At 41.9% G+C, this 23,490-nt stretch overlaps 2 protein-coding genes across 2 annotated transcripts; one reads left to right on the top strand and one right to left on the bottom strand.

The window, feature by feature from the left end:
* Positions 1-1,353: 1,353 nt before the first annotated feature.
* Positions 1,354-12,458, bottom strand: LOC139375667 (solute carrier family 35 member B4). Its single transcript, XM_071117474.1, has 10 exons — positions 12,264-12,458; positions 11,928-12,041; positions 11,678-11,780; positions 11,483-11,532; positions 11,045-11,126; positions 10,712-10,772; positions 9,795-9,904; positions 9,024-9,099; positions 4,616-4,691; positions 1,354-2,923 (listed from the first exon to the last, which is right to left on the bottom strand). Exons 1-10 carry the CDS (start codon positions 12,338-12,340, stop codon positions 2,671-2,673), a joined length of 1,002 nt encoding a protein of 333 aa, XP_070973575.1. The 5' UTR covers positions 12,341-12,458; the 3' UTR covers positions 1,354-2,670.
* Positions 12,459-12,553: 95 nt separating this feature from the next.
* LOC139383105 (vesicle transport protein GOT1B-like) lies at positions 12,554-16,152 on the top strand. Its single transcript, XM_071127421.1, has 5 exons — positions 12,554-12,724; positions 13,041-13,132; positions 14,230-14,408; positions 14,713-14,794; positions 15,065-16,152. Exons 1-5 carry the CDS (start codon positions 12,700-12,702, stop codon positions 15,101-15,103), a joined length of 417 nt encoding a protein of 138 aa, XP_070983522.1. The 5' UTR covers positions 12,554-12,699; the 3' UTR covers positions 15,104-16,152.
* Positions 16,153-23,490: the final 7,338 nt, after the last annotated feature.

The raw sequence follows: 23,490 nt of genomic DNA, 5'->3' as shown, positions 1-23,490 counted from the left end.
TTGGTATGGCAACTGCTTGGCATCTGACCACAAGGTGATACAGATGGTAGTGCGTACGGCCCAGTACATCACCGGGGGCGAGCTTCCAGGGGGTGTCAGAGGAAGGCCCTAAAAATGTTCTGAAACTCCAGCCACCCAAGTCAGAGTGTTTTCTCTGCTACCGCACGGCAAGCAATACCGGAGCACCAAGTCTGGGACCAAAAGGTTCCTTAACAGCTTCTACCCCCAAGCCAGAAGACTGCTGAATAGTTAATAAAATAGCAACCTGGACTATTTGCATTGCCCCCCCTATTTTATTATAATTTTTTGCACCGACTCTCTTGCACAGACTTGATGTCAACTCACTGGACTCCAACCACACACACACACTACACTGACAGACATTCCTTCACAAATGCTGCTGCTATTCTCTATGCTTAGTCACTTTACCCCTACCAACATATTACCTCAATTACCTTGACTAACCAGTACCACTGCACATTGACTCGGTATATAACCTCGTTATTTTATAGTGTTACTATTTTTTCTAGTTTATTTAGCAATTTTTTTCTTACTTAAAAAAAACTGCATTGTTGGGCTCCTAAGTAAGCATTTCACGGTCATGTCTTCGCCTGTTGTATTCTGTGCATGTGACAAATACAGTCCAAAATCTAATTGTAACTGCTGTTACATTGCGAAATTACTGCAGTATTTGCAGCATACACTGCACTCCCGACTGCAAACGATTTAAAAGGGGGGGGGGGGGTCACGGAGGAGAGAGGATGGAGGGCGGGGACGGACTTTTCCCCAAATTAGAAAAGGCCTGGGCAATTTGGGGGAGCGTAGCAGCACATTGTTTTCAAATCAAATGGTTGTGCAATGTGTAAAAACTGTCTGTTTGCCCGCTTATGAAAATACATAGATTTTGATTTACTTGGAAAGTGAACGTGCTGATGAGGCTGTTGGAAGAAGCCTATGCATCGATGTTTTTCACGAATGTGGTGCGTTTCAGTATTTTGGCATGATATCGACATTCGACAAAAATAAATGCAACATAACTGAAATTATACGGTTTTCTGTAACTAATGAGTAAGTGCGCGTAACATTATTGCATGTTTTTAGGTTACATAAACTTTGTATCTCATTGCTCACTCACCCGAATGCCCTTCACAAAAGTAACGTGGTCGTCTTCATACGAGACGTGGCTGCTGCTGTTGCCTCCCATCCTCTTCGTACAGACAGAGTGCCTAAAATTGTATTGAGAAATGTGCAGGTAGGTTTGGTGTAAATCTTGTACCACAACGTGGGTCTTTGGACCGAGAACACGCCGCCCAGTTTAATCTCACAGCTCCGATACAAACACAACCGCAAGTACCTGCCCTTCCCACTTCTGAGTAATGTTTATTGGTAATTTCTATTGGCTGAGAAAAGGCGTCTTGAACAATACCCCTTTCCATTGGTCTTCATTTTCACGGAAACTATGACGTAAGAAGTACAGTATGTCCCATTATCAGGGACTCATGTTATGAAAATATACGTACAGAGAAATGTAATATATGGAAACTATATAATACAATGCCATTTCAGTAGATAGAGAATGGATGGTGTAATGATTCTAGAATGTAGGAAAATGTTTTAAAATAAAAATGCATTTGCATGGTTTTTCACATTGATGTTTTTCATGACAAAGTTACTGGTCCTGCCAAGTACTACTTTGATAGGACAAACAGTTTCCTAATGAGATATTCCTCAAATAAAACATGAACAAGTATCACAAAACATTAACATAACACGTTTCACTTGTGTCCCATCAATATCTGTTGATGAAGTGGTTTGTCAACTCACTATTAACACACAGATCAGAATATCCCCAACCTCATATTTAGTTAAATAAATAGTTTTCACCAAACAAAATTAACAGAACAGTACGGTTTCAGTTTCACAATAGCTTGCCTTATTTTATTTTTTATGAATCCCTTTGTCTTCAGAGGACAAATATGTATTTTTTATTATAATTATTATATATGTGTTTTTTTTATTTTAATTTTAGCTTGCCTTGGCTTATTTGGTCAATAAGTACTGTAGTGTTTGTCTAGCACAGAGGGTTGGTGTCACCTTAATTGGGGAGAACGGACTCGTGGTAATGGCTGGAGCAGAATAGTGGAATGGTCTGTTTTCCATGCGTTTGATGCCTGTTCATTCACGCCATTCCAGCTATTCTTATGAGCCGTCCTCCCCTCAGCAACCTCCACTGTTAGGTGATGTCCTTAAAAATGGGTTAGGCAGGAAGCCTATTGGAAAGCCATCTTTTCTAAGGAAATAGGAAAATCCTTACTAAAAAATACAGAATTATGATCCTATTAAAAACAGACGTGGTCCCACTGCAACTGCAGCAGAGAGAGAAGGGGGGAGCACACCTACAACAAATACAGTACACACACACACACACACACAACAGTGCTGCCATAGGCCCTCTCGTGACATTGGCTCTATCTTAATTTCTCTTTTCGACATTTCCTCGCATCCTCTCTCCTCTACTACTTTTCAATCATATTGGAAGAGAATTTCTCAGGTCCCTCCATAGACCTTCTTCTCCAATGTGTTTTGAGAATGAGGCAAGGAGAGAGGATGCAAGGAATTGAGGAAAGATTAAGTGAAATCAGTCATTGAGTGATACGTCAGTGCTGTGTATCACTCCGCCTTCTTCTCTTTCAGCTCTTCTTTTCCTCTCAGTGCCATGCGGACGCTAGTCCAGACCTCCGTGTAAATCAGGGTGCCCAGGAAGACGACGGCAGTGCCCACCCAGTGCCAGGCGGTGAAGGGGTTCTTGAAGTAGAGGATGGAGAAGATGAGGCTGATGAACTTCCTCAGTGTGACCACCAGGGTCACAGTGAGAGAGGCACACTCTGTGGTCAGGATGAACACGCCGCGGATACACACGTATCTGAGGAGAAGGTGAAGGACTGCAAGAGGGTGATGATGATATGTGTTTAATAAAAATGTTATGCTTTTTTTGGGGAGGGGGGGCTCTTCTATATCCTTGCATGAGTACTATATACAGTCATACATGTTTAAGGTGAATGTTCATAGTCTTCTAGTATGCAGAGAGCAATAGTGTGCTGTTCTTACAGCTGTATAAAATCAATCTCTACACTAATTGAATTAGTTTACAGTGGGATGAATTCCCCACCAATTATGCCCATTTGTGTTCTGTGACTACACACAAAGTGTTTCAAGTAAGAGTTTTGTGATGTGAGTGAAGCCCTGTGAGGACACTTTTCTGAGGTTTTTGTCCTTAATGTTTTGTTACTGTCCATTATGTTTCGTCTTTAGGTGTACTTTAAAAACAAATAAAACAATTGCAATAATACTGTAAAAGAATGACACCGGAGGGGATGGCTGCAGTTTTACAGGCTCCAAACCAACTGTGCCATTTTGTGTGTTTTTTTTATCACATTGTTTGTAACTTATTTTGTACATAATGTTGCTGCTACCGTCTCTTATGACCGAAAAGAGCTTCTGGACATCTGAACAGCGATTAATCACCTTGAACTGGACAAAGATATTTTCTTTAATTATTCTGACGCAAAGGATATACTGCTTCTCCGAGACCAGGCACAAATCCAAGATATTCGCGTGAAGAAAAGATACGGAAATAGAGGGGGCGGAGATCGCGGTGCCTTGTTAGAATTTGTCGGCGAGTGGGTTTTCCGCCTCTACCACCCGTTCTATTGGCTGACGTGCAATCACTGGAGAATAAACTGGATGATCTCTGTTCAAGACTATCCTACCAACGGGACATTAAAAACTGTAATATCTTATGTTTCACCGAGTCGTAGCTGAACGAAGACACGGATAATATACATTTGGCTGGGTTTTCCTAGCAATGGCAGCACAGAACAGCTACATCTGGTAAGACGAGGGGTGGGGGTGTGTGTCTATTTTTCATCAACAGCTGTTGCACAATGTCTAATATTAATGAAGGCAAACTTAAATCCGTTTTACATCATTTCTACCAGCATGTCACATGTGCAACCAGAGGGGGGAAAAAAAACTCTAGACCACCTTTACTCCACACACAGAGACACATACAAAGCTCTCCCTCAATTAGGCAAATCTGACCATAATTATATCCTCTTGATTCCTGCTTACAAGCAAAAATTAAGGCAGGAAGTACCAGTGACTCGCTCAATACGGAAGTTGTCAGATGATGCGGATGCTACAGGACTGTTTCACTGGAATATGTTCCGGGATTCATCCCAATGGCATTGAGCAGTATACCACCTCCGTCACCGGCTTCATCAATAAGTGCATCAACAACGTCATCCCCACAGTGACCGTACGTATATATCCCAACCAGAAGCCATTGATTACAGGCAACATCCGCACCGAGCTAAAGAGCTGCCACTTTCAAGGAGCGGGAGACTAATCTGGACGCTTATAAGAAATCCTGCTATCCCCCTTTAGATGAACCAACAAAAGGGCAAAGCGTCAATACAGGACTAACACTGAATCCTGTTCAAATTACCTCGACTAACCTGTACCCCCTGTACATAGCCTCGTTATTGTTACTTTGTGTTACTTTTCACGGTATTCTGCGCATGTGACAAATGCAATTTGATTTGATCAAGGATACTGTGTGATTACGTTAATCAGCAGGTATAGCCACATCACTGGAACAGCCTGGCCAATCACAGGAACCTCTACAGGAGCTGGAAGACAAATTACATTTAGGCTACAGCACAACAAAAGGACAACAGGACAAGAACTCAACATGATATTACAAGAAAGACTCCAACAGACATGCAAAGTCACTTCTTTACTATCATATATATATATATATATATATATATATATATATACACACACACACATATACACACACAGTCGTGGCCAAAACTATTGAGAATGACACAAATATTAATTTTCACAAAGTCTGCTGCCTCAGTTTGGACGATGGCAATTTACATATACTCCAGAATGTTATGAAGAGTGATCAGATGAATTGCAATTAATTGCAAAGTCCCTGTTTGCCATGCAAATGAACTGAATCCCCAAAAAACATTTCCACTGCATTTCAGCCCTGCCACAAAAGGACCAGCTGATAAATCCCCTTTCCGATTGTTTGGGGCATCCGAAAAAAAGCTTGTCCGGAGAAGACAAGGTGAGCGCTACCATCAGTCCTGTGTCATGACAACAGTAAAGCATCCTGAGACCATTCATGTGTGGGGTTGCTTCTCAGCCAAGGGAGTGGGCTCACTCACAATTTTGCCTAAGAACAAAGCCATGAATAAAGAATGGTACCAACACATCCTCCGAGAGCAACTTCTCCCAACCATCCAGAAACAGTTTGGTGATGAACAATGCCTATTCCAGCATGATGGAGCACCTTGCCATAAGGCAAAAGTGATAACTAAGTGGCTCGGGGAACAAAACATCAATGTTTTGGGTCCATTGCCAGGAAACTCCCTAGACCTTAATCTCATTGAGAACTTGTGGTCAATCCTCAAGAGGCGGGTGGACAAACAAAACCCCACAAATTCTGACAAACTCCAAGCAAGAATGGGCTGCCATCAGTCAGGATGTGGCCCAGAAGTTAATTGACAGCATGCCAGGGCGGATTGCAGAGGTCTTGAAAAATAAGGGTCAACACTGACTCTTTGCATCAACTTCATGTAATTGTTAATAAAAGCCTTTGACACTTATGAAATGCTTGTAATTACACTTCAGTATTCCATAGTGACATCTGACAAAAATATCTAAAGACACTGAAGCAGCAAACTTTGTGGAAATTAATATTTGTGTCATTCTCAAAACATTTGGCCAAGGCTGTATATAAAAAACATACACACAGAACCAGTCAAAAGTTTGGACACACCTACTCATTCAAGGGTTTTTCTTTATTTGTACTATTCTCTACATTATAGAATAGTAGTGGAGACATATGAAATGACACATATGGAATCATGTATTAACCAAAAAAGTGTTAAACAAATCAAAATATATTTTATATGAGATTCTTCAAAGTAGCCACCCTTTGCCTTGATGACAGCTTTGCACACTCTTCACATTCTCTCAACCAGATCATGAGGTCATCACCTGGAATGCATGTCAATTAACAGGTGTGCAAAGTTAAAAGATAATTTGAGGAATTTCTTTCCTTCTTAATGCGTTTGAGCCAATCAGTTGTGTTTTGACAAGGTAGGGGTGGTATACAGAATATTGCCCTATTTGGTAAAATACCAAGTCCATATTATGGCAAGAACAGCTCAAATAAGCATTACTTTAAGACATGAAGTTCAGTCAATCCAACACATTTCAAGAACTTTGAAAGTTTCTTCAAGTGCAGTCGCAAAAGCCATCAAGCGCTATGATGAAACTGGCTCTCATGAGGACCGCCACAGGAAAGGAAGACCCAGAGTTACCTCTGCTGCAGAGGATAAGTTCATTAGAGAGTTACCTGCCTCAGAATTTGCAGCCCAAATAAATGCTTCACAGAGTTCAAGTAACAGACACATCTCAACATCAACTGTTCAGAGGTGACTGCGTGAATCAGGCCTTCATGGTCGAATTACTGCACAGAAACCACTACTAAAAGGACACCAATAAGAAGAAGTGACTTTCTTAGGGCAAGAAACACGAGCAATGGACATTAGACCAGTGGATATCTGTCCTTTGGTCTGATGAGTCCAAATGTAAGATTTTGATTCCAACCGCCGTGTTTTTGTGTGACGCAGAGAAGGTGAATGGATGATCTTGGCATGTGTGGTTCTCACCGTGAAGCATGGAGGAGGAGGTGTGATGGTGCTTTTCTGGTGACACTGGCTGTGTTTTATTTAGATTTCAAGGCACACTTAACCAGCATGGCTACCACAGCATTCTGCAGCGATACACCATCCCATCTGGTTTGCGCTTTCATTTGTTTTTCAACAGGACAATGACTCAACACACCTCCAGGCTGTGTAAGGGCTATTTGACCAAGAAGGAGAGTGATGGAGTGCTGCATCAGATGACCTGGCCTCCACAATCACCTGACCTCAACCCAATTGAGATGGTTTGTGATGAGTTGGACCGCAGTCAAGGAAAAGCAGCCAACAAGTGCTCAGCATATGTGGGAACTCCTTCAAGACTGTTGGAAAAGCATTCCAGGTGAAGCTGGTTGAGAGAATGCCAAGAGTGTGCAAAGCTGTCAAGGCAAAGGGCGGCTACTTTGAAGAATCTAAAATATATTTTGATTTGTTTAACAGTTTTTTGGTTACTACATGATTCCATATGTGTTATTCCATAGTTGTGATGTCTTCACTATTATTCTACAATGTAGAAAATAGTACAAATAAAGAAAAATCCTTGAAAATAATAGGTGTGCGTGTCCAAACTTTTGACTGGTACTGTACACACACACGCACACACACACTGAACAAAAATATAAATGCAACATGCAACAATTTCAACGGTTTTACTGAGTTACAGTTCATATAAGGAAATCAGTTAACTGAAATCAATTCATTAGGCCCTAATCTATGGATTTCACATGACTCTGAATACAGATATGCATCTGTTGGTCACAGTTACCTTAAAAAATAGGTAGGGGCGTGGATCAGAAAACCAATCAGCATCTGGTGTGACCACCATTCATTTGCCTCATGCAGCGTGATACATCTCCTTCGCATAGAGTTGATCAGGCTGTTGATTGTGGCCTGTGGAATGTTGTCTCACTCCTCTTCAATGGCTGTGCGAAGTTGCTGGATATTGGCGGGAACTGGAATACACTGTCGTACACGTCGATCCAGAGCATCCCAAACATGCTCAATGGGTGACATGTTTGGTGAGTATGCAGGCCATGGAAGAATTGGGCCATTTTCTACTTCCAGGAATTGTTTACAGATCCTTGCGACATGGGGCCGTGGATTATCATGCTGAGACATGAGGTGATGGCCGCGGATGAATGGCACGACAATGTGCCTCAGGATCTCATCACGATATCTCTGTACATTAAATTTGTCCATAGATAAAATGCAATCGTGTTCATTGTCCGTAGCTTATGCCTGCCCATACCATAACCTCATATCATAAATCAGAAATATCATCTGCCCGGTACAGTTGAAACTGGGATTCATCCGTGAAGAGCACACTTCTCCAGCGTGCCAGTGACCATCGAAGGTGAGCATTTGCCCACTGAAGTCTAACTGCAGTCTTGTCAAGACCCTGGTGAGGACGACGAGCACGCAGATGAGTTTCCCTGAGATGGTTTCTGACAGTTTGTGCAGAAATTCTTCAGTTGTACAAACCCACAGTTTCAGCAGCTGTCCAGGTGATCCCGCAGGTGAAGAAGCCGGATGTGGATAGTCCTGGGCTGGTGTGGTTAAACGTGGTCTGCGGTTGTGAGGCCGGTTGGACGTACTGCCAAATTCTCTTTAAAGGACATTGGAGGCCGCTTATGATAGAGAAAGGAACATTGAATGATCTGGCACCAGCTCTGTTGGACATTCCTTTTATTGTCCCCAGCACAAGGTGCACCTGTGTAATGATCATGCTGTTTAATCAGCTTCTTGATATGCCACACCTGTCAGGTGGATGGATTATCTTGGCAGAGGAGACATGCTCACTACGAGGGATGTAAACAACTTCATGCACAACATTTGAGAGAAATACGTTTTTTGTGCGTATGGAAAAATTCTGGAATCTTTTATTTCAGCTCATAAAACGTCAGAACAATATTTTACACGTTACATTCATATTTTTGTCCAGTGTAGATTCAACAAAGCATAAATGACTTCAGTCAGCAAAGACAACAACAACAAACTTAACCGTAGATTATTGAGGTTTGAAGTCCTTTCACTACACTGAATGAGGATTCGAGTTGTAAAAATTCTGTTAATTTTCCAGGTTGTTCAGAAATCCCTGAGGTTTTTTGGGGGGAATCACGAAGGAATAGAATCCTCCAACTGGAACTAATTTATTTATTTATTTTTAACTTGGAAACTCTACTCAATGAGGTTACGTTGACATGGTTCATTCAAATATTTGAAGGTCTTTTAACTCACTGCTTTGACTGAAGAGGACACCATGGTTGTAGATATCTGAGGACAGAAGCAGGAACCCAGGAAGAGGCAAGCAGTGCTGAGAGGGCAACAAACAAAACATATTACAATGTCAGAGATTATAGGTGGATTTCCCAGACATAGATGAAGCCTCGTCCTCAACTAGAAAACATCCGCAATTGAGAATCTCCATTGAAATTGTTTTTTTGGTCCAGGTCTAAACGTAATCTGAGTCGAGGAAACTAAATGTGCAGAGAAGAGACATACATACATAAAAGGTACAGTACAAATCAAGCAATGCACACAAAACACTGACAATTAAGCAACTCTGTTTGCAGCAAATGTTAAGGATTAGGCTTTGTGCTATTGTATGGTGGAGCATTATGTTTGGTGAGAGAAGCAAAGCTTTTTAATCTCCCTTGCCAGGGGATACACGACAGTCACTTTTGTTAGTTACTTTGCCTGAAGAAGTGTGCGGCATCTGTCAGGTATGAAATGCATTGCAGACAGGAGTTTGGGGTTGACGCTAAGGGCTGTGATGATACCACTATGGCAATATTTTTTCCAAGGCAAAAAAATGAAAACACAAAGCAGACAAAACTCTTGGTCCTTTAAAAACCTGCTGTATGTAACAAATATTGTGTGCTATAGCTTGATAAAATAAATAAATGATGACAACATTAGGGATATTTTCCACTTTGTGTTCTGTTTGCTTGCCGCGTTACTAAAGAGTATCGCGTTGATGGTATCGTCTAAGCCCTGGTTGACACTCACGTTGTAGAAGAGAGCCTCCTTGGAGTGTTTGCCATACTGCTTGTACAGGGTCTCCTGGAAAATGCCCATTCTCGCAGACATGAGCAGAGCAAAGGTCAACATGGCGATTCCTAGAATAACAAGATTAAGTGGATCATGGTTGAGATACTGATACCACACACACACACACACACACACACACACACACACACACACACACACACACACACACACACACACACACACACACACACACACACACACACACACACACACACACACACACACACACACACACACACACACACACACACACACACACACACACACACACACACAGAGAATCAGGCTGGGGCTGAGTGAGTTCCATTTCTTTTCAAACACTGAAGGAAGTTTGTTTTGTTTAGCTTGACTCCCCAGAGTCAGATGAACTTGTGGATACCACATTATATATCTGTGCCCTGCATGAAGGAAGTTTGAGGTAGTTTCACGAACCAATGCTATCAAGCATTAGCACAATGCCTGGAAGTCTTCGGGATCAGCTAGTATGTAAACATTAAATAGGGAATTGGATAGGTAATGCACCAGGGGCGGAATTCTGACTTGAGATCTGTAGGCGCAAATAGAATTTAAGGTGGCGCACAATTGGCCCAGCATCGTCCGGGTTTGGCTGCGGTCGGCCATCATTGTAAATAAGAATTTGTTCTTAACTGACTTGCCTGGTTAAATAAAGGTTAAATAAAAAATAAAAACTGTCAACAACTGAAACAATAAGTGGCCAGTTCTCGGTTAAAAGGTAGTCCCAACTTGTCTGGGCTCAGGTAACGATCTCAATATCAAAAATGCAAGTCAACAAAGACTTCTGGCTGAGTGAGAGTGATGACTCAGTCAAATCAATCCTGTACACACCCAACAGTACACACCCATGGCAAACTTACCTAGCAGCCAGTGCAGGAAGGCATAAACATCTTGGTCCTCTGAGCCCTCGGCCCCTGTGTTCTGCACAAGGAAAAACAGAGGTCACTAAATAGCACGTTGTTCTGTGTTGTTCTGTGTTGAGCTAAAGATCTCACTATGAACATGTAGAGTAGATGTGTAACAAAGTGTTGTAACTGTGTAACAATCTGATTAACAACTCTGCTACAACACAACTGTGTAACAATCTTACTAACAACTCTGCTACAACACAACTGTGAAGCTGCAACCCACAATGCACTTTATATGGAAGAAAAGTGTGTGGTTGAACAGAAACATGTTAATGAGGACCTCACCACTTGTCTGGCGGACATAATGGTGCATATGAAGATACCCAGAGACACCATTGCTATGGAGAGATATTTACTCATTGAATACCTGCAGGGGAAAAGATGCAGTACCTGGTTTTAGAAACTTCCTATCAGAGTTTGGATAACCAGATTAGCTATAAGATCCATAAAAAATATAGTTAAGCTCATAATTATAAACAGAAGTCTGAGCATGCAACATAGTGACAAAAGCAGCAGCACATTCCCATGATGCAACACTTAATACAACTGAAATGCAAAGCATTCATCTATCAAAATAATGGCTCTAGGGTGTCTTTTTAGCAACATCTACATTCTAACATGCTAAACGAGTTTAAAGGGTTGTGATGTAAGAGAGGGGGGGGGGGGGGGGGGGGGTATATATAAAGACTGCCAGGGCAAGAGATATTAGGCAGGGATGTATACCTTTTCTTCAGAATTATTATACCCAGGATCATATTAGCTATTAATGATCCCTGTGGAGATATGACACACAAAGCACACACTTAGTCAACCAATAAGAGATTTTAAATGGTAATAGGTGGTATGAGGCATCAGACATTGAGTTAAAGTTAGGCTATAAGGAAATTGATTTGGACTAAGGAAATTGATATTACTTACAGATCTGAAGATCATGTGCAGAGGCATAGCGATATTGAAGTTGAGGGCATAGTTGTTGATCACACTGACTGTGAAGAACATGGTCACCATGATCACATAGTTGCTATAAAGAAGAAATAAACACAACGTTTAAATGAAAACTGTGCTTCTCATCTCATTCTTAATAGACATACAGACAGACAGACCGGCAGACGGACAGACACGCAGACAGACAACAAAATGATAACTAGACATTAGGACGTTAGGCTACCTCATTGGAATAGCTGGTTTCTTTCTTCCAAAGTTCGTCTCGAAGATGAACCCCTCCAATGCAATGAAGGCAAATTGAGCAAAGGTCACAATGTTGCCACATCCTGGAAACTTTCTGGGAGAAGGCAGAATGCATTAACAGTGTGTATGAATCGTATAAATTAGTAGGAAATATGCTAGCCTACATAATATATTAGTGTAATGTAAGCGAAACATCATCTTAGCTATACAACCAAAGAATGCAGAAATACTGAAAAGATTGAACCTAATTTAACCATGGAAGCTAGTAGCCTAGTCTAGCGCAGTCAATACTTCATTCGTTCAGTTCATAACTGACCTTACAAGTAGTTCCAGAAACACAACATTGCTGCAGCACCCAACAAAAACAAGAAGTACTGCAAAAATGGTGTTCATGTTTGCAGTTATCGGTAAAAATTATATACGTTACTTGTTCAAGAGTATTTCTAACGAGAACATTGTGTAAACACAGGTTCCTGTCCGAGATAAAGCTAGATAAATAAATTGGTACGCATGGGTATTGTAGTTTTCACAAGGATAACAACATTTCCCATAAAGATAGTCTTTACGCAGCACTGCGCATAACTGATTCCTGCGAACGTATCATTTGAGCGTACATGCGTCGATCCAGAAGACGTGGCTCCAGCTTTTCTCCTCTGCTGTCAACAAGCTTCACACAACAGAGACTGCTAGAAGCTATCTAACGATTATTGAATGAGCAGTAGTTATTGGCCAATTGCTACACTGCAGCCAAAATGATCTCTCTAACGGATTCACAAAGTAAGACCATTTTAATTTATAAATGAAATGTTTTAAGCTTGTTTCTTCGCTTTGTGAACTACTTCTTCTAGCTAGCTATAATTTAATGAATGGGACCAGTTGGGCCCATCGCCCTATTTTATGAGCTTCAATGCTAGTCATATCATTGCAGCTAGGCATCGCTAGTTAGAAGAATCTGTACTGTAGTTCGTAGCTAGCTCATGAGTTCCCTGATCTGCAGACTGAGTGCCATATGGATGGATGGATGGAGGTGTCAATCCAATGTCAATGGAAAGCGTAAATGAACTATGTATTAACATCTATTTTGGCTCCACAGAGATCGGGATGGGGTTGACAGGCTTCGGCGTGTTCTTCCTCTTCTTCGGTATGGTCCTGTTTTTTGACAAAGCTCTTCTTGCCATTGGAAATGTGAGTTACAGCCCAAGCCTACATAATCAGAATGTTATGGCGTATGCCATAGATTCCCCTCTGTGTGTATGTGCACCAGCTTTCTTTATGGTAAAGTAACAAGACGGCCTCATTTCTGCTGCTATACTCCTTCCTCTCTGGAAGAAACACTTTCAGCTATTGTTGTGGAGGCCTTTGATGATTCTCTGTTGTAATGCATGGCGACAGTTCCTTAGCGGCAGTATTGTCAGGGTTTCTGATCAAACCACCGTGTCAGGACCTGTCTAGCTTGTATTATTGGTATGTGACCTCCAGCAGTTTGCATAGCTAAATTAAGTGATAAGACATACTGTATTGCACTAGCTTTGCATCCAAAATGATATCACTACCTTTTACCTCACCGTTGTTGAAGTGAAACAACTGTAGCAACACAAAACAAAAATATGAACTCAACATGTAAAGTGTTGGTCCCATGTTTCTTGAGCTGAAATAAAAGGTCCCGGAAATGTTCCATATGCACAAAAAGCTTATTACTCTCTTTTTGGCAACATTTTGTTTATATCCCTGTTAGTGAACATTTATATTTTGTCAAGATAATCCGTCCACCTGACAGTTGTGACATATCAAGAAGCTGATTAAACAGCATGATCATTAGACAGGTGCACTCTAAACAACAATCAATCATAATCACTAGTTAACTACACATGGTTGATGATATTACTAGATATTATCTAGCGTGTCCTGCGTTGCATATAATCTGACTGAGCATACAAGTATCTGACTGAGCGGTGGTAGGCAGAAGCAGGCGCGTAAACATTCATTCAAACAGCACTTTCGTGCGTTTTGCCAGCAGCTCTTCGTTGTGCGTCAAGCATTGCGCTGTTTATGACTTCAAGCCTATCAACTCCCGAGATGAGGCTGGTGTGACCGAAGTGAAATGGCTGGCTAGTTAGTGCGCGCTAATTGTCGATGTGTTCCTGGTTCGAGCCCAGGGAGGAGAGGGACTAAAGCTATACTGTTACACTGGCAATACTAAAGTGCCTATAAGAAGTTTGGATGCAGCCAGGCTAGTACTGCCAATCCTCTGTTAATTTATTGTCCCTGTGTTTGTGTGTCAGATATTGTTTGTAGCAGGCCTAGCCTTTGTCATCGGCTTGGAGCGTACCTTCAAATTCTTCTTCCAAAGACACAAATTTAAAGCCACCAGTTTCTTCCTGGGGGGCGTGGTCGTGGTTCTGATTGGCTGGCCCATCATTGGAGTGGTGCTGGAGATCTATGGATTTTTCCTCTTATTCAGGTGAGTTGGTCTGAAATGAAAGTTAGTTAAAAAAAATGGGCTAATCTCAAGTTTTTTTCCTTGCTTCCTCTCTCCTTGTCTAATCAAAATATCAGAGGGAAGCGATTAGAGCTTTGGAGGAGAAACAACCTTACATATTCTCCTCCAGTGCTCTCCCGTTTTGCTTCCCTCTGATATTTTGGGAAGGTGGGGGTGTGATGTACCAAGGATGTGATGAATCAAGAAATATACTTTTGAATTTCACCCTAAATGATAGTCCTCCTCAGTCTCTCACCTCTATATGCCACTCTCTTCTCTTTTCCAGGGGCTTTTTCCCAGTGGCAGTAGGCTTCATCAGGAGGGTGCCTGTCCTCGGGTCCATACTCAACCTCCCAGGGATTAGTGGAGTAAGTATCACGTTAATTTGCTGTGTGTAATGTGACAAAGTTCATAGAATTGTCAGTCAGCTGTTTTTGTCTCATTGCTTTTTTTCATCACTGTGCCTGTCCTCAGGGTGGATCCAGATGCACATTAAGCCTAGTCCTTGACTAAAAAGTGCTTAAATGGAGATTGAGCTTGATTTTTAGTCTACGACTAGGCTTAATCTGTGACCGGGAAACCAGCCCCTGAATTGGTAAGATTGTGGTTTACTAATAATCAAATTCTCTCTTCTTCAGTTGGTGGACAAAGTCAGCGACAGCAACAATATGGTATAACAGTGACAACCTTTGGATTGGAGGGTATTACATCGCTTAACTCTATTTGTAATGGGGACTTTGTTCCCTATTGGTCAACTACTATTGGTCAACACAAGTTAAAGGTCAAAGCTGTGAATCAAAAACCTCTTTCTGTTCAAAGAAATATAATCTTATTTTGGGCAGGTGTATGAATACGACTGGCTTCGTAAAGTTTATTTTGACGATAAGGAAACGGCTTCGTAACCTGGTTGCCATTGATGGACATTGTTACTAAAGGACTACTTTATTTCGAAGCCCAATGGGTGAATTGGGCCCTTTTTGTGTTACTGTCCGTTCCTGATCGACTGATGATGATGATTGACATGTGACTGGACCAATCACTGGACTGGACATCTCTTTGGAGGAGTCTGGAATCTGTTACAGATGCCTTTCTTCTACATTGATAGATATGTTCTAGATTGGAATGTTGTGCCTGTAGCGTCACGAAGAAAATCGTTTTTGGGTTACCTCTGAAGATTTTGTACGGCTGTTGAGAACACAGCTTGTTTTACACCTGGGGCCTATTCTGGAGGCTGTAGCGTTACAGAACGCTCAGATAGAAATGTATAATGTAGAACGGATATGATTGTCAGAGAATTACGTCAGCTCTGCTTATTCTATTTCTATCTGCAATGTTCAGAATGTTCAGCGTCACTGAATACACACCTGCTACACCTGTCCATGAATGGTATCCGGAGCTGTTGTAGATAAATAGCCCTGAGCGCACAAAGGGTACATTTGTTTTAGCGCGTCCAGGGCACCGTGTGAGCTGAATTTTCCAATTTTAGACTATTCCATTGGTCCTACAGGAAATCTCCGCCCACCCGGGACACTGCACGAGCTAAAACAAATGCCCCCAATACTACAAATGTGTCTCTACAGCCCAGATACTGCTGGTCTCACACCTTGGCTTTACAAGTCACTTTCTATTTAAGGTATTAAGAGCCTTGTTGTCAGAGAGATGTTTTACTTGATGTACAGTATCTTTTGTAAATACATGCTTGAAATAAAGTATGTTTTTAAAATTCTGTTTTTCAGACAAATTTGTTTTAATGACACATGAAATTCAGATGACAGTAATGTAGATTAAAATAACAGGAAATTCTGCTTTTTAAATTGGATTGTCGATTCTGGCAGCCCCCCGCACCTCTCTGATTCAGAGGGGTTGGGTTAAATGCGGAAGACACATTTCAGTTGAATGCATTCAGTTGTACAACTGACTAGGTATCCCCCTTTCATTCGTAAAATGTATAATTAGGAACAATAAGCGGGATAATCCAGTGAACACAGGTTATACATACTCTGTTTTCTATGTATGCCCTAATGAAAGTTCAGAGGTCAAAGATCAAATGTTGATTCTCCCCATCACTGCATGGATACTGTCCATAATGCAGGGAAGAGTTGCGCCCCCCCCCCCCCCCCCCCTGTGGAGGAACTTTGTATCAGTAGTAATGACAGTTCACAGTTAGCGCACAATGGGTTATAATGATACCCAGTTCACAGCTAATGAGGGACCAGGGACAGTTAAGAAGCTAATGAAGAACCAGTGAAGACAGTTAAGAAGCTAATGAGGGACCAGGGACAGTTAAGAAGCTAATGAGGAACCAGTGAAGACAGTTAAGAAGCTAATGAGGGACCAGGGACAGTTAAGAAGCTAATGAGGGACCAGGGACAGCCAAGACAGTTAAGAAGCTAATGAAGAACCAGGGACAGTTAAGAAGCTAATGATGGACCCGGGACAGTTAAGAAGCTAATGAAGAACCAGGGACAGTTAAGAAGCTAATGATGGACCAGGGACAGTTAAGAAGCTAATGAAGAACCAGGGACAGTTAAGAAGCTAATGATGGACCCGGGACAGTTAAGAGGCTAATGAGGGACCAGGGACAGTTAAGAGGCTAATGAGGGGACAGTGAAGGCGGTTAAGAAGCTAATAAACTGATGTGCTTTGATATACTATATCAGAAGCTGAGCTCTCTTCTCGGCTAAAAATGCATTTTGAATAATAGTACTTTTCATTGACAACTGGTGGCTGAAAGAGTAGCAATTGTATTCTTATTCTGTTTTGTTGGGACATGTTCCCCTCCCCCCCAAAAAAAATGTATGCACCCATATTGGTATGTCGGGGTGCTTTTACAGTAGCCTACAAATATTTTCCTCACAAAATAATGAATGATATAAAGACAAAAACATTTTCTTGTTTACGAAGTGTTCACACCTCAACACTACTCTTGGTGACATCGGTGTCTCCTTCTCGGAGCATGCCCCAAGGTAACAGCATTTTAGGCACAGCCTACAGACTGCTCAAAACTGTAATTTTGGTTGAGATTGAATGGGTGTTGCAAATAAGATACAGTAACATCTTTTGTCCTTGATTTCAGCCGAGAAACTGGACTTCCCAGGTCATCTACTTAAAAAGGCACACATGACAAAAGATCCTTCTTTTTTTTCTTGAGTAAAGTGATTGTGTAATGTCTATGGTTGCCCAAATAGTTGTTCGGCAATACTACTATTTATGCATTTGTTACATTATGTGTAATTAGTATGTATATATGTTATTACATTCAGTGGTGTAAAGTAATTAAGTAAAAATACTTTGAAGTACTACTTTAGTAGTTTTTTGGGGGTATCTGTACTTCCATTACTATTTATATTTTTGACAACTTTTACTCCACTACATTCCTAAAGACAATGTGTACTTTTTACTCCCATACAATTTCCCTGACACTCAAAAGTTCTCATTACATTTCGAAATGCACTGGCAGGACAGCAATATAGTCCAATTCAAGCACCTATCAATATAATGATTCTCTCTCCTTTACACTTTACATGAGCGTGATTCTCTCTCCTTTACACTTTACATGAGCATGATTCTCTCTCCTTTACATGAGCAGGATTCTCTCTCCTTTACACTTTACATGAGCATGATTCTCTCTCCTTTAGACTTTACATGAGCATGATTAACTCTCCTTTACATGAGCATGATTCTCTCTCCTTTACACTTTACATGAGCATGATTCTCTCTCCTTTACACTTTACATGAGCGTGATTCTCTCTCCTTTACACTTTACATGAGCGTGATTCTCTCTCCTTTACACTTTACATGAGCATGATTCTCTCTCCTTTACATGAGCATGATTCTCTCTCCTTTATATCTCCCTCCATAGCTAATTTTTCTAACAATATCAAATCAGCTGAATACGTGTTTGTATATTGTATGTGTCTATACATTCTAGTGTTTGATATGTGTGGTGTCTTGACAGTGACCTGCAGGGAGAACGCTGATTTGGCTGAAAAGGTCTCAGGTGGCATCATCTCTCTTTAGCTTGTCCCAGTTTCACATAATGACATGCAATAGATTTTTTTTTATTTTTTTTTATTTATTTCACCTTTATTTAACCAGGTAGGCTAGTTGAGAACAAGTTCTCATTTGCAACTGCGACCTGGCCAAGATAAGGCATAGCAGTGTGAACAGACAACACAGAGTTACACATGGAGTAAACAATTAACAAGTCAATAACACAGTAGAAAAAAGGGGAGTCTATATACATTGTGTGCAAAAGGCATGAGAAGGTAGGCAAATAATTACAATTATGCAGATTAACACTGGAGTGATAAATGATCAGATGGTTATGTACAGGTAGAGATATTGGTGTGCAAAAGAGCAGAAAAATAAATAAATAAAAACAGTATGGGGATGAGGTAGGTGAAAATGGGTGGGCTATTTACCAATAGACCATGTACAGCTGCAGCGATCGGTTAGCTGCTCAGATAGCAGATGTTTGAAGTTGGTGAGGGAGATAAAAGTCTCCAACTTCAGCGATTTTTGCAATTCGTTCCAGTCACAGGCAGCAGAGAACTGGAACGAAAGGCGGCCAAATGAGGTGTTGGCTTTAGGGATGATCAGTGAGATACACCTGCTGGAGCGCGTGCTACGGATGGGTGTTGCCATCGTAACCAGTGAACTGAGATAAGGCGGAGCTTTACCTAGCATGGACTTGTAGATGACCTGGAGCCAGTGGGTCTGGCGACGAATATGTAGCGAGGGCCAGCCGACTAGAGCATACAGGTCGCAGTGGTGGGTGGTATAAGGTGCTTTAGTGACAAAACGGATGGCACTGTGATAAACTGCATCCAGTTTGCTGAGTAGAGTGTTGGAAGCAATTTTGTAGATGACATCGCCGAAGTCGAGGATCGGTAGGATAGTCAGTTTTACTAGGGTAAGTTTGGCGGCGTGAGTGAAGGAGGCTTTGTTGCGGAATAGAAAGCCGACTCTTGATTTGATTTTCGATTGGAGATGTTTGATATGGGTCTGGAAGGAGAGTTTAGAGTCTAGCCAGACACCTAGGTACTTATAGATGTCCACATATTCAAGGTCGGAACCATCCAGGGTGGTGATGCTGGTCAGGCGTGCGGGTGCAGGCAGCGAACGGTTGAAAAGCATGCATTTGGTTTTACTAGCGTTTAAGAGCAGTTGGAGGCCACGGAAGGAGTGCTGGCATTGAAGCTCGTTTGGAGGTTAGATAGCACAGTGTCCAAGGACGGGCCGGAAGTATATAGAATGGTGTCGTCTGCGTAGAGGTGGATCAGGGAATCGCCCGCAGCATGAGAAACATCATTGATATATACAGAGAAAAGAGTCGGCCCGAGAATTGAACCCTGTGGCACCCCCATAGAGACTGCCAGAGGACCGGACAGCATGCCCTCCGATTTGACACACTGAACTCTGCAGACAAAGTAATTGGTGAACCAGGCAAGGCAGTCATCCGAGAAACCGAGGCTACTGAGTCTGCCGATAAGAATACGGTGATTGACAGAGTCGAAAGCCTTGGCAAGGTCTATGAAGACGGCTGCACAGTACTGTCTTTTATCGATGGCGGTTATGATATCGTTTAGTACCTTGAGCGTGGCTGAGGTACACCCGTGACCGGCTCGGAAACCAGATTGCACAGCGGAGAAGGTACGGTGGGATTCGAGATGGTCAGTGACCTGTTTGTTGACTTGGCTTTCGAAGACCTTAGATAGGCAGGGCAGGATGGATATAGGTCTGTAGCAGTTTGGGTCCAGGGTGTCGCCCCCTTTGAAGAGGGGGATGACTGCGGCAGCTTTCCAATCCTTGGGGATCTCAGACGATATGAAAGAGAGGTTGAAAAGGCTGGTAATAGGGGTTGCGACAATGGCGGCGGATAGTTTCAGGAATAGAGGGTCCAGATTGTCAAGCCCAGCTGATTTGTACGGGTCCAGGTTTTGCAGCTCTTTCAGAACATCTGCTATCTGGATTTGGGTAAAGGAGAACCTGGAGAGGCTTGGGCGAGTAGCTGCGGGGGGGGGGGGGGGGGGGGGGGGGGGGGGGGCTGTTGGCCGAGGTTGGAGTAGCCAGGCGGAAGGCATGGCCAGCCGTTGAGAAATGCTTGTTGAAGTTTTCGATAATCATGGATTTATCGGTGGTGACCGTGTTACCTAGCCTCAGTGCAGTGGGCAGCTGGGAGGAGGTGCTCTTGTTCTCCATGGACTTCACAGTGTCCCAGAACTTTTTGGAGTTGGAGCTACAGGATGCAAACTTCTGCCTGAAGAAGTTGGCTTTAGCTTTCCTGACTGACTGTGTGTATTGGTTCCTGACTTCCCTGAACAGTTGCATATCGCGGGGACTATTCAATGTTATTGCAGTCCGCCACAGGATGTTTTTTTCTTTGCAGCCAGGGAAAATTATTTATATTTTCAAGACCAACCAATGTGGAATATCAACTACAATGTTGAACGATACATTTTTCATGTTGTGAAATATAATTCACTGTTAATGTAATACCAATTTGGTATTTAATTGAATATAATTATTATAATTATATTATTAATGCAGTAAATCAAATATTTTATATAAATACATTTTTTTTTAAAGCTCTAATGGTCACTTGAGCTGTTTTCCTTTTCAAACAACTATTTTGCTTTGTTCTGTGCTGGACTTTCGTTCATCAAATCAAATCAAATGACTATTTATCACTGAGGTGATAAAAATCAATAAAACAATAAAAACCGACAGTCCACCATACTTAAGATGGTCTTTGGCCAAAATGGCTCCCTATTACCTATAAAGTGCACCTTTTTTTGTTGTTTTTACCCCTGAATAGGGTACCATTTTAGACACTGACATCACACCACTCTGAACACCATCCATCAAATCAAATTGTATTTGTCACATGCAACAGGATAGGGTTACAGTGAAATGCTTACAAGCCCTTAACCGACAATGCAGTTCAAGAAAGAGTTGATTTAAATATTTACTAAATAAACTAAAGGAAAACAAATTGAATCAATAACAAAGTAACACAATAAATGTACATAACAATAGGAGGGTATATACAGGAAGTACTGGTACCGAGTCATTGTGCAGGGGTACCGGATAGTGGAGGTAATTTGTAAAGTGACTATGCACAAATAATAAACAGTGAGTAGCAGCAGTGAAAAAACAAAGGGGGGGTCAATGTAGATAGTCCGGGTGGCCATTTGATTAGTTGTTCAGCAGTCTTATGGCTTGGAGGTAGAAGCTTTTTAAGGAGCCTTTTGGTCCTAGACTTGGCGCTCCGGTACCGCTTGCCGTGCGGTAGCAGAGAGAACAGTCTATGACTTGGGTGACTGGTGTCTTTGACAATTTTTTGGGCCTTCCTCTGACACCGCCTAGTATATAGGTCATGGATGTCAGGAAGCTTGGCCCCAGTGATGGACTACCCTCTGTGGCGCCTTACGGTCAATGCCGTAATACCAGGCGGTGATGCTCTCGATGGTGCAGCTGTGTAACTTTTTGAGGATCTGGGGACCCATGCCAAATCTTTTCAGTCTCCTGAGAGGTAAAAGGTGTTGTTGTGCTGTCTTCACAACTGTCTTGGTGTGTTTGGACCTTGATAGTTTGTTGGTGATGTGGACACCAAGGAACTTGAAAATCTCGCTCCACTTCAGCCCAGTCGACGTTAATGAGGGCCTGTTCAGCCCTCCTTTTCCTATAGTCCACGATCAGCTCCTCTGCTTTGCTCACATTGAAAGGTTGTCCCGGCACCAAACCAGGTACTGATTTTTAATTTATTTTATTGAACCTTTTCCAGATTGCACCTAGAGGCATAATCTGTCTAATAGAAAACAGTACGGTGACACTTCACCCCATGCCTAGGGCTCAATCTAAGCAGAACTGAAAACACCCCTTATAAAAGGTAATTGTTAACAAGTGTTAATGCATGCCTTTAAAGGACCAATCCCTTTAAATTCATGATCTTGTACTCCCATTGATTCTTGAAGAGTATAACATATGCCTCATGAGTTTAGTTCAACTGTCATACCCAATCAGAACCCAGAATATACACTTTTTTTTTTACTCCAATGTTTGTCAACAAACACTGTATAGCCTCAAAACATGATTCAAACTGTAATTTGATAGAATGGATGGTCAGACCGCTATGGATGCAAGAACTATGAAGTTGAGAGTAATTACATTTTTCTAGCCCCATCTCCCAGCTTGTTAGTAAAACAGTGGTGGGGATAATGCTTTGTTATTGTTTCAACTGTTTATTGGCCCTTTAAATATATTTAAAAAAATATATAGTTAAAATTATTAGGCCACAACCCCCCTTTTTCCATATTGTCTCATCGCTGCAACTCCCCAATGGGCTCGGGAGGCAAAGGTCGAATCATGCATCCTCCGAAACATGACCTGCCAAACTGCGCTTCTTAAAACCTGCCCTCTTAACCAGGAAGCCACCCGCACCAATGAGTCGGAGGAAACACTGTTCAACTGACGACCGAAGTCAGCCTGCAGGCGCCCGGCCCGCCACAAGGAGTCGCTAGAGCGCAATGAGCTAAGTAAACCCCCTAGGCCAAACCCGGACTACGCTGGGCCAACTGTGCGCCGCCATATAGGACTCCCGATCACGACCGGTTTTGATACAACAGAAGACATGTTTCTAAATCTGAAACAAATAAATTACCATTGATTCAAAATGAGTCTGTCTCTGAAAAGTAAAGAAATGAGGCAGGACCAATAAATAATCTTGCTTTATTCATTTACACATCAAACAACATGATTGACAGATTGTATTTCTCTTCATTCTGACAAGGACAAATGACTGAAGCTTTTGCTGATCCCACACCTGAATAAATGTTATTTTTAATAGTGCTGTTCACCAACCCAAATACTCTGTAATCTGACCCTTTTCCAGTAAAGCAGTCATGTACAAAGTAACCCTCAAACCAAGTGCCCATGAGACCAACATAGAAATAGAAGGACTAGATCCTATTTCCATGGTGACCCAAACCCCCTCCCAGATAACAGGGAAGCTAAGAACAGTACTAGAGTGTAAAATGGGAGCAGTGACACTGACAGTGTA

The sequence above is a fragment of the Oncorhynchus clarkii genome, chromosome 2 (genome assembly GCF_045791955.1).
Source record: "Oncorhynchus clarkii lewisi isolate Uvic-CL-2024 chromosome 2, UVic_Ocla_1.0, whole genome shotgun sequence".
NCBI classification, from domain to species: Eukaryota; Metazoa; Chordata; class Actinopteri; order Salmoniformes; family Salmonidae; genus Oncorhynchus; species Oncorhynchus clarkii.
The sequence above is the reverse complement of the archived record's forward strand: the minus strand, read 5'-3'. Positions and strand labels throughout refer to the sequence as shown.